At 44.4% G+C, this 14,859-nt stretch overlaps 1 protein-coding gene across 7 annotated transcripts in view; it reads left to right on the top strand.

The window, feature by feature from the left end:
* The window catches only part of LOC147128841 (thyroid hormone receptor alpha-B), an 88,865-nt gene that overhangs the window by 60,330 nt on the left and 13,676 nt on the right, over window positions 1-14,859 (top strand). For 6 of the 7 annotated variants that reach the window (XM_086015902.1, XM_086015906.1, XM_086015904.1 and 3 more), the window contains 2 exons: window positions 5,202-5,564; window positions 13,178-13,239. In XM_086015902.1, the coding sequence (XP_085872028.1) occupies window positions 5,509-5,564; window positions 13,178-13,239 (118 nt within the window). In that variant the 5' untranslated portion in view covers window positions 5,202-5,508. Of the gene's footprint in view, window positions 1-5,201; window positions 5,565-9,249; window positions 9,528-13,177; window positions 13,240-14,859 lie in introns of those variants that run through there. The other variant, XM_086015908.1, reaches the window with a different exon arrangement.

The following is a 14,859-nucleotide window of genomic DNA, read 5'->3' as shown; positions in this document are numbered from 1 at the left end:
GTGGGGCCCCGATTGGTTTCCCCGGCGCGCTCACGTTCTTGGCAGAACTTTGGCTCGGAACGATGGGAGAGGGGAAAGCTTACTTGTACACTTTTCCATACGCTGTGGGTGTGGAGCCTCTGAGCGCCAGCACAAGTCATTCGGGGACACGGGTCCACCCTCCCGTTTTGTTTGCATTTCCCCCCCACATATATGTGGATGGAAAAAATGTGTTCCATGGTTACATAAACTGTACAGGAAATATTTAGAGCAGCAATTTTGACTGTCACGCCAATGTAAAAACAAGTGAAACACGACAGTGAACCCGATTTACCCCTTCCGTCGTTTAAACACATTTAAATGTATTACGGAACATGCACTTAAACCTTTTTTTGTCTTTTATTCATTTCCTTGCTAATCAAGTCATCAGATTTTGCATCATTAAACACCATAATATGGGCTTGAGAGGCGCACTTGCTGTTTTTGTTGCTTTGGGGTCGCCATCCTCACGTCCTACGTCACATATCTGTGACTTTAAAAGGTGGGGCCTGCCCTGGTGAGTGCCGTGGGCGTCAGGGAATGCGAGTGTAGAGTTGGCCTGCTGCTCGCGTCTGTATGTTGAGTCATGGCTATCGGCAGCTTGTGAAAGAATGCGCTTTTGATGTGTTTATTTTGGGAAATTTCTGGACCATTTGCGGGGAATTACGTGACGTTTGAGCTAGCGATAGTAGGCTATATTAAATTAGCATCACATAGGTACGTCACCTACTGTGTTGTACTGGCTGAATTTGATTTTGCAATCCAGTAATCAGTCTGTGTATAAATCACTTCTTATGCTAGATATTAAAGGAGGCCGTGTCTTTGGCAACATTCCTTCTTGTCTTACACAAACCAATGTTAAAGTTTTGAAAAATTGTTGCTCATGGGTTCAGGTAAATTCATGTGCTTTTGTAGACTAGCTGCTCCTGGCCTTTCGCAGCCATGTTGTTAGTATACGCTGTGCAGGTCAACGGGGACGCGCTTTGAGTAAACAATAATTGTCCCAGACATACATTGACACTATCTGAACTCGCGAGGAGCACGTGTTTGAATCTGTGTGACTAAAGACGTTTCCTGCTGAGAAAGTGCTGCGGCATGCCAGCAGCTTTCATTTCTTTGAGGGTTTTGCTGACGCAGCGTTCTTAAAACTGTCACCGCTGCTCCACCACGGCTTTTCCTTCTCCCCTGCGCGGCCGACCCACTCTCTTTTGTCGAGAGCGACCACTCCGGGACGCGGTCCAACTGTGAGCAAAGTTAAAGAGTTGCCTCGGGCCTTTATATTTATGAGCCGAGTACTCGCTGCGAGTGACACAGGAAAACAAACCACTCAAAAACAAATGTCTGCACCGACGGGACGCCAAGTGACCTCTTTTCTGTGCCCCGTATAGAATGTTCTACCCTGCGTGCCCTCCCTCCGTGTCCTTGGCTGCCACAGGCCTCACTGTATACACGCACCCACACACGCACACACGCACACACACACACACACACACACACACTGTAAATGCAAACAGAACATGATACACGTTGGACCTGCAGGCACCAGGTAAAAGTTCACATAGCTTCATGCATACACTGCATGGGAAGAAAAAAAAAAGTTTTGGCCCCTGACAGGAAGTGAAAAGGAAGAAAATGGACAAAAATATTGCGATGCTTGCAGGAAGTAAAAAGTGGACAAAAATCCAGGGACATCTATAGGAAGTGTAGTGTGGACCCAAGTATTGAGACGTGCCCCAAAAAAGGATTGATTTAGTGATTGCGAGTTTGTCCCAATGCGTTTGTCCAGGCCGCTTAACTGTCCTCGCCCCAAATCAAACGTCTGACACTTGCAGCAGCAGCCAGCGTGACCTATTAAAAACTCCCCTGACAGCCATTAGGCCGTGGAGACATGAAACTTGATCTTTTGGCCTTTTACTGGCGGGGGCGCGAACATCTCCCCCACAGGCACATGTACCCCTCGATATACAACACTCCCCCTTCCTGTCTCCACCTGAGCTCCCTTCACCATCACACTTCATGGAGGGGGGTTCAGTTGAGGGTTTACTGACTACATGTGTCTGTGATCAACGTGTGAATGTCGTGAGGCGTTGAGGCTAGTCATCCACGTTTATTTTTTAACCCACTAAAATCCAGGAATTCAATTATTAGTAATCGATTGTTTGCGTGGCGATTCCATTTTTCGATTAGACTCAAAAGGTGTGTTTTGGTTTTCAACTTTTCCACGCGGTGTCTCCCAACGATGTGTAAAGTTATTGAGATATAAAATGACCTACATCAGGATATAAAGTTTTGTCCATATCGCTCAGCATGATGGCGAATCAGCTTTTGTATTAGTTATACAGTCACAGTTACACCCATTCTGCTTATTCGTGTTTTTTTTATTTTTTTAATTATTTTCTTTTCATGGCAGTAATAAGACAGCGTCAATTACTTGCAGTCAGGCTCAGTCCCAGTGGGGGTTCACTGTATATAATATTGACACCAATGTCATATTATTCGTACTATTTCGTCCCCTCACCCATTGAAAATTGATAAATGGAATCAAAATCACAAAATAAATGATGGTATTCCTCATTTTAAGATAAACTTACCCGTAACCAGTAATAAAATCTCAAAAAGTTATAACTCCTTCTGAAGCAGGGTTTTTCTTTGCTCAAAATGCAAACGTATAATTGGGCACCATGTCTTTGGGAAGTGCGATTTATTTGCAAATTGCCTTCCACGTGGCTTGTTTCTTGTTATATGAAAAACAATGTGAAAATGAATCTGCTCGTGTTGTCTGTTTCTGAGCGGTAGTCAAACTCACTGGTCGTTATTTTGAAAAATTAGCAGAGGAGCCGGAAAAGTTGCTAAATATAGCGACCAAATGGCTAAGTTGGCAATACTGACTGTGCTTTTGTAAACTCTCTCCCCACTGTTCGTCCTCAGCGGGGGTGCGTGTTCAACTACAAAAGCCACTAAAAACACCAATTTAAAAAAATAAAAATCATGCTGCCAAATTAACTCCAAAGAAATCGATCAAATGGGCGAATCGCCCCGGGCCTAATTTGAAACATGAAGATGCCAAGTTGCCAAGTCGGGGCTGCTTCTCACAATTAGCTCGCTCGCTCGCTCATCGTAACTTTGAAGTATTTTCAGAATGTATGTCAGCCTGCGCAATTAAAGGTAAAGCCTGCTGCGGGGAGAATGCTCCTTTAGTTTTTGTTGTTGGCCCAATTAAAAAAAAAAAAAAAAAAACGTGAAGGGGAGAGAATCCCCCGCAGCTTGTGGAGAAGTGAATGAAATTCCATTTGGGTGCATTCACAACACACCCGCATTGTTTCCTTTCCATTTTTTATTTAGGTCAAACGCAAGCATATGATTCATTTGCGTCACAATTAGCCTGTCACTGTGCTGTATTATAATATTGTAAACAGATGTGGTCAACACATTTATCTTCATTAAATATGACGCCATGTGCTCCATACAAAGCACAAATCCGTAGCACACTTGCAAACCGAGATGAGCACAAAAACATCTGGGTGCTTCAAACCTCCTCTCATTGATTTTGCCTTCATTCCAGAGTTCTCCTTTCAACTTTTCCTTTCGTGCCCTCACCCACAAAGAGTTTTTAATCTTCATCTCACCTTTGCATGTGTGAGCCTTCCCTCTGTTATTCTCCGTTATCTCGACGCTTTCTCGCGCCGGCATGAGGCCAAACTCTCGTCTCCCCGGCCTTGGACTGGACGAGTATTAAAGGTGACTTCCACGGCGGGGAGAGACGTTCAAGGACTCCCTAGTTGTGGTGGAAACAAAAAGTTCTTCCAAAAGTTAGCGGGTGAGTTTTTGCGGAAAAATAGCCAAGCTTCTGCGGCTCTGCTCCAGTATATTTTGGATGCAGTTGGTGTAAAAACGGATGGAATGTTGAGGGGAAATTAGTTCTACAAAGGACCCGGCCCATCATCATCATCATCCTCACATCTGATTGGACAAAAAATATATATATAATCCTACCTCCACATGGACAATGCCACTTGAGAAACACTAGGAAGTCAAGAGGATAGACTCAAGTAAATTAATACAATTTCGTAGTTTCAAGTATTAGCATTGAGGTTGTAAAATGTAGGTCAGAGCTGGAGTTTTTGTTTTACAGGAAAACAAAACTTTGATTCCGTTGAGAATGACGCTAGCATGCTACCAGCTAGGCGCTTAAGTTTATTTGTGGGTATGTCCAAAATACATTCCATTCAAATGTAGATTTGCCTTGAAAGGTGAAGGAAATGCTCAGCATGCCCGCTGTGCCCACGCTGCCTGGCTTTTTGCACATTTAGCTGTGACGCTAGAAGAACATTAGCTCATCTATTCCACTGATTTTTTTTTTTTTTTTTTTTTCTTCCTGTGAAGCAGGAACAAAGATGCCATCTGTCCACCGCCCTCTCGCTCTCCAGTGGCGATAAGTGGCCGATTGTCGTGGCGCAAACAAACACTAGCGCCACGTGTAATGGTGGTCCGTGCCGTGGAGAGAGGCTCCTTAATTTGGCGCCCAGATAGAGGCCAGTCGCCATAGCTTGCTTCTCTCATTAATCTCCTCTCGTTTGTCAATCCACGTACGTCTTGAAATCAGCTTTGGCTCACGCTTCAGCAATCAATTTTCTTTTCTTCCTTGCATTATTGTTCTTTCCAGTTTCCCCAACCACTGTGCCACAGGCCTGACTACATCGCTCACCAATGAAAGGTTACAGTGAGTTGATGTCGGCACCAGTGCATAACAGTGTATAGTTTTATACAACTTATAGCGATAACTTACTTAAATAATGTAAAACTTGGCGTTCCTCAGAGATCAATCGTTGGTCCACTAATGTTTCGCATATACCACCACAAGGTATACGAGCATCGTAGTGCGATACGGTCATGTAGTGCTATCTAATACCTAATTAAACAAACCACATTAAAATCATTACGGAAAACACACCTCTTTTAACAGGCCTATTTATTATAATTGGTGATAACTAATTTTGTCTTGTCGTGCTGGTTCTTCTTTTTTACACTAATTTGCTGCATTGTATTCCTTCTTTCTCAAATTGACATTGTTCTTTTAATCCTGTCCGCTGACCTTGAGCGACGTAAAATTGACCAAAATCTAATTATTATTATTATTATTGTTATGATTGTTATTCATGTGAATGTGTTCTGTCGTCTTCCAGGCTGGGTCGCCCTTCCCCCTCTGCAACTTTGAGGCCCACCATCAACCCCTCCGCAACCTCCAAAGTCATTCGTCAAGGTCCAAGGTCGCTCATAACGCACGCCACAAGGGGTCCGTTCCCTCAGGAGACCACCGCCACCCCTCCCCTTCCCCTCACCCCCGCCCCCACCCCGCCTGACACCGCAGGGCCCCGGAGCCTCCCATCTTCTGGCGACCGACCCCTCCCGAGCGTCGAATGACAAGCGTGCATCCGAGGGCGGGGCTTGCCTCAGTCTCTCGTGATTGGCTGCTGGATGGAATTGAGGTGAATGGAACACATGCCCAAGGAGCAAGAGCCTAACCCACTCGAGGGCGAAGAGAAACGGTGAGTGAGCACATTCCGTACCTGTACACGCAACGCACATCCACATCTTGTGCGTCTCATGACCGGCCCGACTGGATGGGCCGGTCCAAACGCAAAGACACGCCATGTGCCGTGATCAATTATAAGCCGCAGCTTGATGAAATGTTCTATAGCAGACTGGATGTTTAAGTATAAATATGGACTTCCGCATAGGCAAAAAGGGGTGGCGGCTGCTGTTTGAATTCCTACTACCTCTGCCAAGGACATTGTGTTTTTCTGTGTAGGTTTGCATCACATCACATCACATCAATAAGGTGCTCGAATGCCATGGTATGTGGGGAAGGTGAGCCACAGTCGGCAATGCAGCCTTTTTAGCAAATGGGACAGACAAATACAAAATGACACACGAGAAGAACCATTGCTTACGGGTTTTCCGGTATGACAAGAAAGGAGCAAAGTGGAAGTCGGTCACTCGAAACATTGCCGAAGACAAAGTGGCCATTCATACAAAATCTGAAATCAGCTTTTTTTGCAGCAGAAAAAAAAAAAAAAAAAAAGTCTGTTCTTCGATTACATTTTGTTCGACAATTCAAACCTAATCGACGTACATAATTATCCAAATTGAATAAAGATCTTGTCATGCTGACATGAAATGATAAGATGCCATTGCAAAGCGTTTGGACTCAGACAAATCTGATATCGATTTACGTAACTTGAGTAGGAAAATTGCATTTGAATGTTCCTGTTGCCACGTCTGCCTTAACGGCATCAGATCAGGTCGTCGGTCATTGAGCAGCAGATATGTCGGCTTTAAATTGTCTGTAAGTATATACTTCCATTTGAAAGTTTGTTTTCCATAAAATCACACTGCATGAGTGTATGAATTTGGGGAATCACTTAGACATGTCCTTTTTTTTTAAAAAAAAAAAAAGGAAAGTACATTTTTACCGCATTAACAACATCTAGAATGTATTTCTGATAGTTATCTTCACTGAAGAAAACACTGCCTTTATTTAAAAAACATTACTAGCCAGTCCTGGTCTTTTTACCAGTGAGCTGAATTACCTTACTAGTGAGAACAAAGAGTATAACGTGCACTGTAAACAAGCCGGCGTTAGCCACGGCTGCTACAGTGCGAGTAGGACTTCTTCATACTGGAGTGTTACTTTAACACGAAATCTTATCGGTTTGTTGTTGTTTAATGTTTTTATGTTATCGTTAAGTTTTATTTTTTGGAATAAACCCCAAAAAATCAAAATGTAGCCAGAGAAGGTTAATTTGTTTTTAAAAAAAATTTTTTTTTTTTTTTTCTTTTATTGTCATTTTACTAGTTTACTTACAAAAATGACAAGTGTAATTTGGCTCTAAAAATAAATGCCCAAGCAGCTTTCCGCAAAGCGTGCACCGGTCAAGCGCTTTGACATTCTGTTGCGAGCTAAACGTGGATTCAATTGATGCCTGGATCCAAAAAAAAAAAAAAAACAATAAAAATGCAGCGGGAGCGCGACTTCCGTTTGTCACTCGCACCGCGTCGCGCTAACCACACTCGCGCGTCCTCCGGAACCTTTTGATTTTCCACACCTGGGAGCCGCCGATCCTAATCACATGAGAAGACGTGAATCAAATTTAGACTGACTGTGTCACATTTGATGAAGCGAGATCAGGCCTTTGTCTTCCTGGTCCCGTTCACTTGTGCACATGTGCGAGTGTGCGCGGGTCATACGAGTGTAAACAAGCTTGAGGTTTTCCTTCCCGCGAGGATGTCCTGTCACGGCGCGCTAACAAGCATTGTTGTGCCTCTCCTCGGCTGCGGATTGTGTGACTGATTACATCACGGCCGCTTTGTGCGCCGAGGGGCTTGAATATCCAGTCGGGTCGTGAGCGGCGTTCACTCGAGGCGAGCGCCTGTCGGCTGCGAATAGAGGCGGCCTAATAGAACGGGAAGGGGATCTGGAACCAGTCCCCAGGCCCAAATCTTTCTGTTCAGTCTGATGTGATGGCAATTATCAGGGCAAACGGGCAATTTTGACCTCAGGAGCCGTATTTGACTCATTTTAGGCAAGTCTCATGTGATTTTATTTTCCACCCTTTCGGAAATACGAATGCAAATATTATGGTACTCTGGTTCGCTGCCATTTTCCAACAACATGCACGGTGCCTTGATTGAAGACTCAAAAAGCAAGGCAACTTTATTTATGTAGCACATTGCATGCACAGGGTAACTCAGCGTGGCTCCTCACATAGTTGCAAAACATTTCAAGGCAAACAAATTTAAGACATTAGAAAAAAACTGAAGAATTGAAGACATTCAAAAGCAAAGTAGAGGAATAAAAAGTAGTTAAAAAGCCTCAATCAAAGGTATCGTTTTTTTTTTAACCCGCCTTTAAAAGCATTTACACTTGATTTCAGTTGGCGGCGTAACTACTCAATAGTGATGCGCCATGTTTGCTTTGGACTCCACTAATTGACCCCGTGCCTCCTGACCTCACAGACTTGCTGGCTTTATATCCAGTCAGCATTTCTTTCATGTATGCAGCACCAAACCAAACAAATTTGAGTGATTTTACGACCAGTGGCAGAATTTTAAAATCGATGCCACAGCTGACCGCAAGCCTCAAGGACTGGAGTCGTGTGTTCCGACCTCTTTGTCGCGGCCGGAAACCGAGCTGCGGCGTTCTGAATGAGCTGCAGCTGTTTGATGCTCTTTTTGAAGGCGTCCAGTCACAAGGCCGCTACAATAATCGAGTCGACTGGAGATAAAAGCATGGCTTGGAGCATGCGACCCTTCAGTCTGGATGGCTCTAAATTGTCCTTAGACGAAGCACCCCAGAACAGATTCTCATTTGCGATGCCGACCGACCTGGCTGCAGACAGACGAGTGCAAAAGCCAAATCGAAGCATTGCGTCATAGTACACTAATACAACTTTATTTATATAGCGCATTTCGCAACAGCTACAGCTGTAACAAAGCACTTTACATACAACAACAAAATAGTAATAATGTAACAAGTGAAAAAAAAAAAAGTTTATAGCCAATAAGGTGTCATGTTTAAACATGCTAACGTGATCCAGTGATGTCAGCAAGTACATTGTACAGAGCGATGATTCCTAAAAAAAAAAAATGTATCGTTCGATTAACCAATGATGCAATTTACCGTCATTGGTCTGAAGACGATTGACGCACGACCAAGACTGGAACTGACAACGACGTAGTGACGGACGGATTTCAGAAGATGGCAGACAGGTACATTTCAATTGACCTGCCATCCAGACGACAGAACAAAGTAAAATAGTGAGAAAGTTGGCACAAGATCATCGTTATCTCGCTATATCAACTTTGTTCATTGCTGTTGCATGCATCTTCCTCATGGAAAATATGTACAGTAATTGTTTACAAGGCCAGCATTATACTTTGAGTGTCACGCACCCCCGGGAGCATCCGTGACGGTCACATGTCTGGATCATGCTCTTGTTGATTTGTCTTACTTTGGCATGGATGAATTTTAAAGAAATCTCTCAGTTCTCGGATGAGGGCAAGAGCTCGGCCGGCGTCAAAACAATCCACAACTGCATGATCGCTCTCGGGCATTTTCTAAATAATCAATACTCTGTTCCCTCAATTTTTTTTTTTTCGTCACATGAGGGGGAAAACGATCATTTTTGTTTAATTTTTCCTTTTTAATATGGCCTACTTAATTATCGGATTTTCTCCTCTTATGGCTGTAAAACATCCCCTTATCAAATAAAGTCCCTCCTCAGGCCAGGTGAAAGATGGCAAGTGTGGGCCAATCAGGAGCCGGCGGGGGCGGAGCTTAGTGGGAAGCTGCGCAGGGGTGCGTTTGATGAGCGAGTTAAACTTAGACCGGTCGCCGCTCCTGCTACAGGAAGGACAGATTCCAGCGCTACGCTCGCACATCCGACTGATTTGTTTTTTTTTTTTTTTTATCTTGACATGCACATCTTGTCGCCTCTCTGCGTCACCAGGTCAGAACTACAACGCCGCTCTTTCTTTTCCACCTTGGCTGCACATCTGCTGTCACAACAGCTGTTTGCGTGTGTTAGAGGAGTGCAAGTGGGGACTTTGAGCACACTTGTGCGAGTGTAGCTCAGGTTGCTGGGAGAAGACACGTGCGAGATATCTGACGCATGCCGGTGCGCTGTCGCAACCGCGCCGCTTGACATTTGCCGTGTTTGCGCAGCGCGGCCGTGACCCGACTTGCGACGTCGCGCCTTCCGCCGCCGGCGCTTTTCCTGGTGCAGGCCCGCTTCTCGCCCCGCCGGAAGAATTTGCTGTGCCCCGAACAAACGGCATGTTGAGTTTCAAAACGAGGGCGCGCACGCCCCCATGAAATTTAAAAAAATACAAGCTCAGCACACGGCAAACGACGCCGGCCGTCGTCACGTCACGACCGCCGGTCGCTCAAGGACACTCCGGGGCCGCGGTTGCCTCCCGTCATCGCTGGCCGTCTCGTTTTTCCGCACGTTTAAGCTCTTGCGGTTTCCTCTGTAGCGTCAAGAGGGGAGAAAAACAGGTTTCCGCAGGTGTTTGGCTTTCTGGAAAACCTCAAAAGTGCTTATACAAAGTCACTGACGATGTCATGGTTCACTTCCAGCTTACTGACAGGGTGAGTGGGGAATGGTTGTCAAGTCTTTCCAGGGTGGCCAAAAGTAGGGGCGCACTTTTTCGATTCACTTTTATTGTACAAGCGAACTGCTGGATAATTTGAGTCAAGAATAACGAAAGTGGATTCCAGTGTTGGACTGGTACAGTAGGAAGGAAGGCAGAAAAGTAGCTTTGAGCAAAGGAAGAATGCAAATTAAAAAAAAAAAGACAAATGAAGGAAGTGTTGAAGGAAGGAAGGAAATGGGAACAAAAAAGTATGCATAAATACCAAAAAAAACAGGTTTGAGGGAAGGCAGAAAAGTAGGGCAAAGTGAAGGAAGGAAGGATGCAAAATAAAAGTGGGTTTGAGGAAGGAGGGAAGGAAAGCAGAAAAGTCATTTCAAGCAGAGCGAAAGGTGGAAGGATGTGAGGAAGGTCAGGAAAGAGAGCAGGTCAGGGGGAAGGAAGGAAGGCAGAAAAGCAGGTTTAGGGTGTGGAAGGAAGGATTAAAGAGAGTTTGAAAATGAAAGAAGGAAAAATAGGTGTAAAAAGTAAGGGAAAAGGGGTTCAAAATAAAAAAAAAAACAGCGGCGGAAAGACGGCTGTGAGGATCCTTGACTCAGAAGGTTGTGAGGGAAAAGAGGAGGGATGGGTTGGCTCGCGATTGTCTCCAGCTCATCTTGCGACCAATAATGAGGACAAGTGTCCACAAAGCGCATGGCAGAATGCACTTTTCCTGGCAAATTGTCTTTGTTTACCATTTGAATGTGCCAGCGTGGAATAATCTTGCGTATTTTCATATCAAGTTGAAGGTGCCGCTTGTTTTTCTCCTGCCGTGGGCCGTGCCAGCAATGCTAAGCTCATATTTGGCTAGCGAGCCGTGTTTGTATTTCCATCGTGGCTATTTTGGGCTTTGATGCTCTCGGAGGCTTTACATCCTCGTAAAAAAAAAAAAAAAAAAAAAAAGACTCATCGTCATGCTAAATACGGCAATGGCGAGTTTGGCCAACAGATGGCGCCTTCATAATGATTAAATGCACATTTATTGGGGGAACAAGTTCAATATTAATAATACTGCTACTAATAAGATAACTATTACTAGCTAAATACAACTGAACTGTACTTGGACTTTGTTTCCTTCACGTACCACTAGGGGGAGCGCCCGTACCATTAGTGAAAGAACCACTGAGCTAATGGAAGAACAATTATGTTCTGCCTGACGCTATACGTCTCTGGCATAGATAGACAAAGGACAATGACATTATTCAAAGCAAGCCTTCTTATTTATTGATTTGTTTATTTATAACCCTACTTCTCAGATTTGCATTCATTTTCATCAACTTCCACCTACTTGAAAGAAATCATTACTTTTGCTTTCCAGATCATGTGAAAATAAGTACAATGAAGGGCAGAAGTTGCCACTTGGGAGTTGGACAGCATGACATTTTTACTGTCTCGGGTGTGATGTTGCTGCCATTCTGGAAGTCAACATTCCGGCTTTTCGCGACAGCTCAAATATTTTTTTCTTCCTCGAAGAGCAGCGCGTCTCCGCGGAACGTTGTTGTTGACAGACGACGACGGCGCGGAGGCCGCCTTTGCCAGCGCCGAGCAGACGTGCCCACATTCCCCGCATGGCGAGCGGGATTATTATGGCACCCGTGATCTTAAAGACAGGATTTGTCCAAAGATGCCAAATGCCAGCTGAAATGTCCGTAAAAGGAAGGCCTAAGTGAGACATAATTTGATGGCTTTTGGCTAGAATCCAAGCAGTAACCCTTAAAAGGTAATCATGTGGTTTCCCCAGTTTATGGCGTTACTAAGAAAAAAATGCGTGGGCGCCTGCATGCAAAGTGGCTCAACTGGAGGCAACATGACACAATCTAGATATGACATGACAGAAGTGGGAAAAGTCTGCTTCTCATCATCGTCGTATCGTCAGTTATTTATATTGCAGTTGCTTGAATGGAGGCAACACGTGCTAAGGGAGGACATCGTATCGTATTGTGTGTTAGCCACGTGCGCTCAAGTTAGCGAGTTAGCGTTTCAGCTGTCGTTAATGCGCTGGAGGCTGCTTTCCAAGGAGGACATGGAGAGAATAAAAAGGTTGCGCAAAAGCCACAGAAACTTGGCGCAATTGTCAAGAAAGAAATGTCCTGTCACAAGGACAATCATGATAAATAAACTTGAATTAACTAATCGCCCAACCCTCAAATACTTCAGTGTGATAATGGCACCGACAAAAGAAAAACAAAGTAACTGTCAAAGCATTTCTGTTGGAGTGAGGTTTTGAAAATGGCAATCTCTTTCCTCTCCACTGAGCTGCCATTAAACGACCTTGATGTGACGGCAGATTCCGAGAGCAGAGCGACTCGGGGGATTGGGAATCACTTCCATCTCTGACGCTCGCTGATCCTCCTCTGAGGCTTTTGTCACAAACGATTTTCACCCTCCGCCCGCCTTTCTCCATCTGCGCTCGGCTTTCTTCTCTGCCGGAATTTACCTCTCAACTTGACGGGCGTCTTGTGTTGCGACTCGGTGCTTCTTTCGGTTGAATTCACGCCCCGCAAACGGCTCTTAATCTGTTTTGAATAAGAGTTTTTGTTTTGACACGGCGGTGATTCCCAAACAAAACAAAAGAGCCAAGAAGGCTCCGCTAGCGATCAAGCTAAGCTAGCAAAGAATGTCTCCCTTTGAATGTAGGGGGTAAAAGTAAAAAGTCATTAAAACTCAAGTACAGCTAGCTGAAAAAGCTGCTTCAAAAGTATTTCTTCGTTATGCTCCGCCACTGGCAATGAAAACAATACAAAATGTGAGTGGTACCGAGCTAATCTGCTTGATGGAAAGGAGTCTAATGACTTGCGTACGCTGCTATCTACAGTAAATGGCTCATAAAGCAGCCGCTAAAGAGGACAGCGAGCAGATGAAATTTGATGGTCAACCTGTGGGCCAGATGGTCTTGACGAGACGAAACGTTGACAGTTTACCCAATGTTGTCATTTATTGACTTTCTCGCTTTCTCTCACTCGCTCAGGTGGCTCAATGGCCCGAAGAGGAAGAGGAAGAACAGCCAATGTTCGGTTAAGAGTATGACGGGTGAGTAGGCTGGATGACAAAGTGTGACTCCACTTTTCATTTACTCTAAGTGTCATAGAAAAAATGTAAAAAGCCACTCTCAGTTAGCTACACGAAATCTGTTGGGAATGTCTGAAATGATACCGAAAGTCTGCCATTTTGGTTGAAAGTCGACATGTTATGATTTTTGCACTTAGCCTTGCACAATCACTGCTCTCCACAAATGTTCCTGAGTGGGGCCCTCCTAATCATGTTTGTCAAATGAAATGACCCTGATGTCAGAGTTTCCCTTTTGGAACTTAAGACGTCTCGTGTAAGTAAGCAGCACATCTATACAGTGGTACCTCTACTTACGAACGTCTCTTCATACGAAATTTTCAAGTTACGAAACGCCTCAACGGGAAAATATTGCCTCTTGTTACGAAGGAAATTTCAAGATACGAAAGGTAAAAATACAGTATGGGCTGCCACTCGCAGTTCTTCCGGAACCAATTAATTTCGTAAGTAGAGGTACCACTGTATAGTCTGTCCATACTTTCCCCGAGTCTGAAGACTCACTAAATCCTACCTGGCAAAGAGCCGTCTGAATGACCTTTCTTGTATTCAAATTTTATTTTAAAAAAAGCCTTTTGTCCTGTCTAAAGCTCATCTGTCGTCTTGGAGATCATAATGAAAGTGCCTCAAGTCACGCTGGGAAACTTTCTAACCTTGATTCACCCCCGATAGAAGCCGCTTCATCTGTGTGAAGGATGTAGTTGCTGGAAGGCTGCTAAGCTTCATCCCGGTATTGCAGTTTTCCGAAAGCACACACTGGCGCCTTGGCTGGACGTTTCTTTTTTCTGCCGGGATGATGATTATCGGAGGTCTTTGTTGACTTTACTCTCGGTTCATTCTCGTCCACTTCTGCTCGGCTTTATTTGTGATTATTATTATTTCACTGTTGTCTTTTCCCTGGCTCCCTGAGGGCTTTGAGTGTAATTTTCTTTTCTCTGTTTTGTATCAGCGCTTTCCAAATCCGTCATATCGTGTTCGCCTTCATTTGTTTGTCTTTTTTTTTTTTTTTTTTCTTCCTGTCTCAACACTTATTTTGTGACGCTTTGTGTATTCCTCCTGTCGGCTTTCGTTGCATACGGACGCCTTCCGCGTTTCCCACCGTCCCATGTTAACGTGGCGAAAGTCACTTTCCGTTTGTGTAGTTGAACTCAGGGGGTCACCGGGGACCCCTAGAGGGGAGATTTTTCACAAGGACCCCCTCGTATTCCTAACGGCAACTAAACATGACTACCATTTTACCCCTAAATCCCATCGGAATTATTTGTCTCAACCAAAATATTTTTATTTTCTCATTTTAGCTGGATTGGGCACCGGTTGACATATTGAAATAATGACTGGATAACACATTCAGTAAAACTTAATTCAACACTGTGGAATAAGTAAAGTACTGAAAAGTATGTTCATTTATTGATTCATTTGGTAATCGGCAGACCCCACTTTGAGAATGCTTTGTCTCCCTTTTTAATGAAAAACAAGCAAGAGTACAAAAATGTCTGTGGTACAGCCGCCTTCCAGGCACATGACTGCCACCTAGTGGACTGGAGTGAAACATGTCCAGCGTACTGACATGCCTTTGTGAATGGCCGG

Source organism: Filicampus tigris, chromosome 19, assembly GCF_054856515.1.
Source record: "Filicampus tigris isolate MCC_2025a chromosome 19, RoL_Ftig_1.0, whole genome shotgun sequence".
NCBI classification, from domain to species: domain Eukaryota; kingdom Metazoa; phylum Chordata; class Actinopteri; order Syngnathiformes; family Syngnathidae; genus Filicampus; species Filicampus tigris.
Note: the sequence above shows the minus strand (reverse complement) of the source record. Positions and strands in the feature narration are given on the sequence as shown.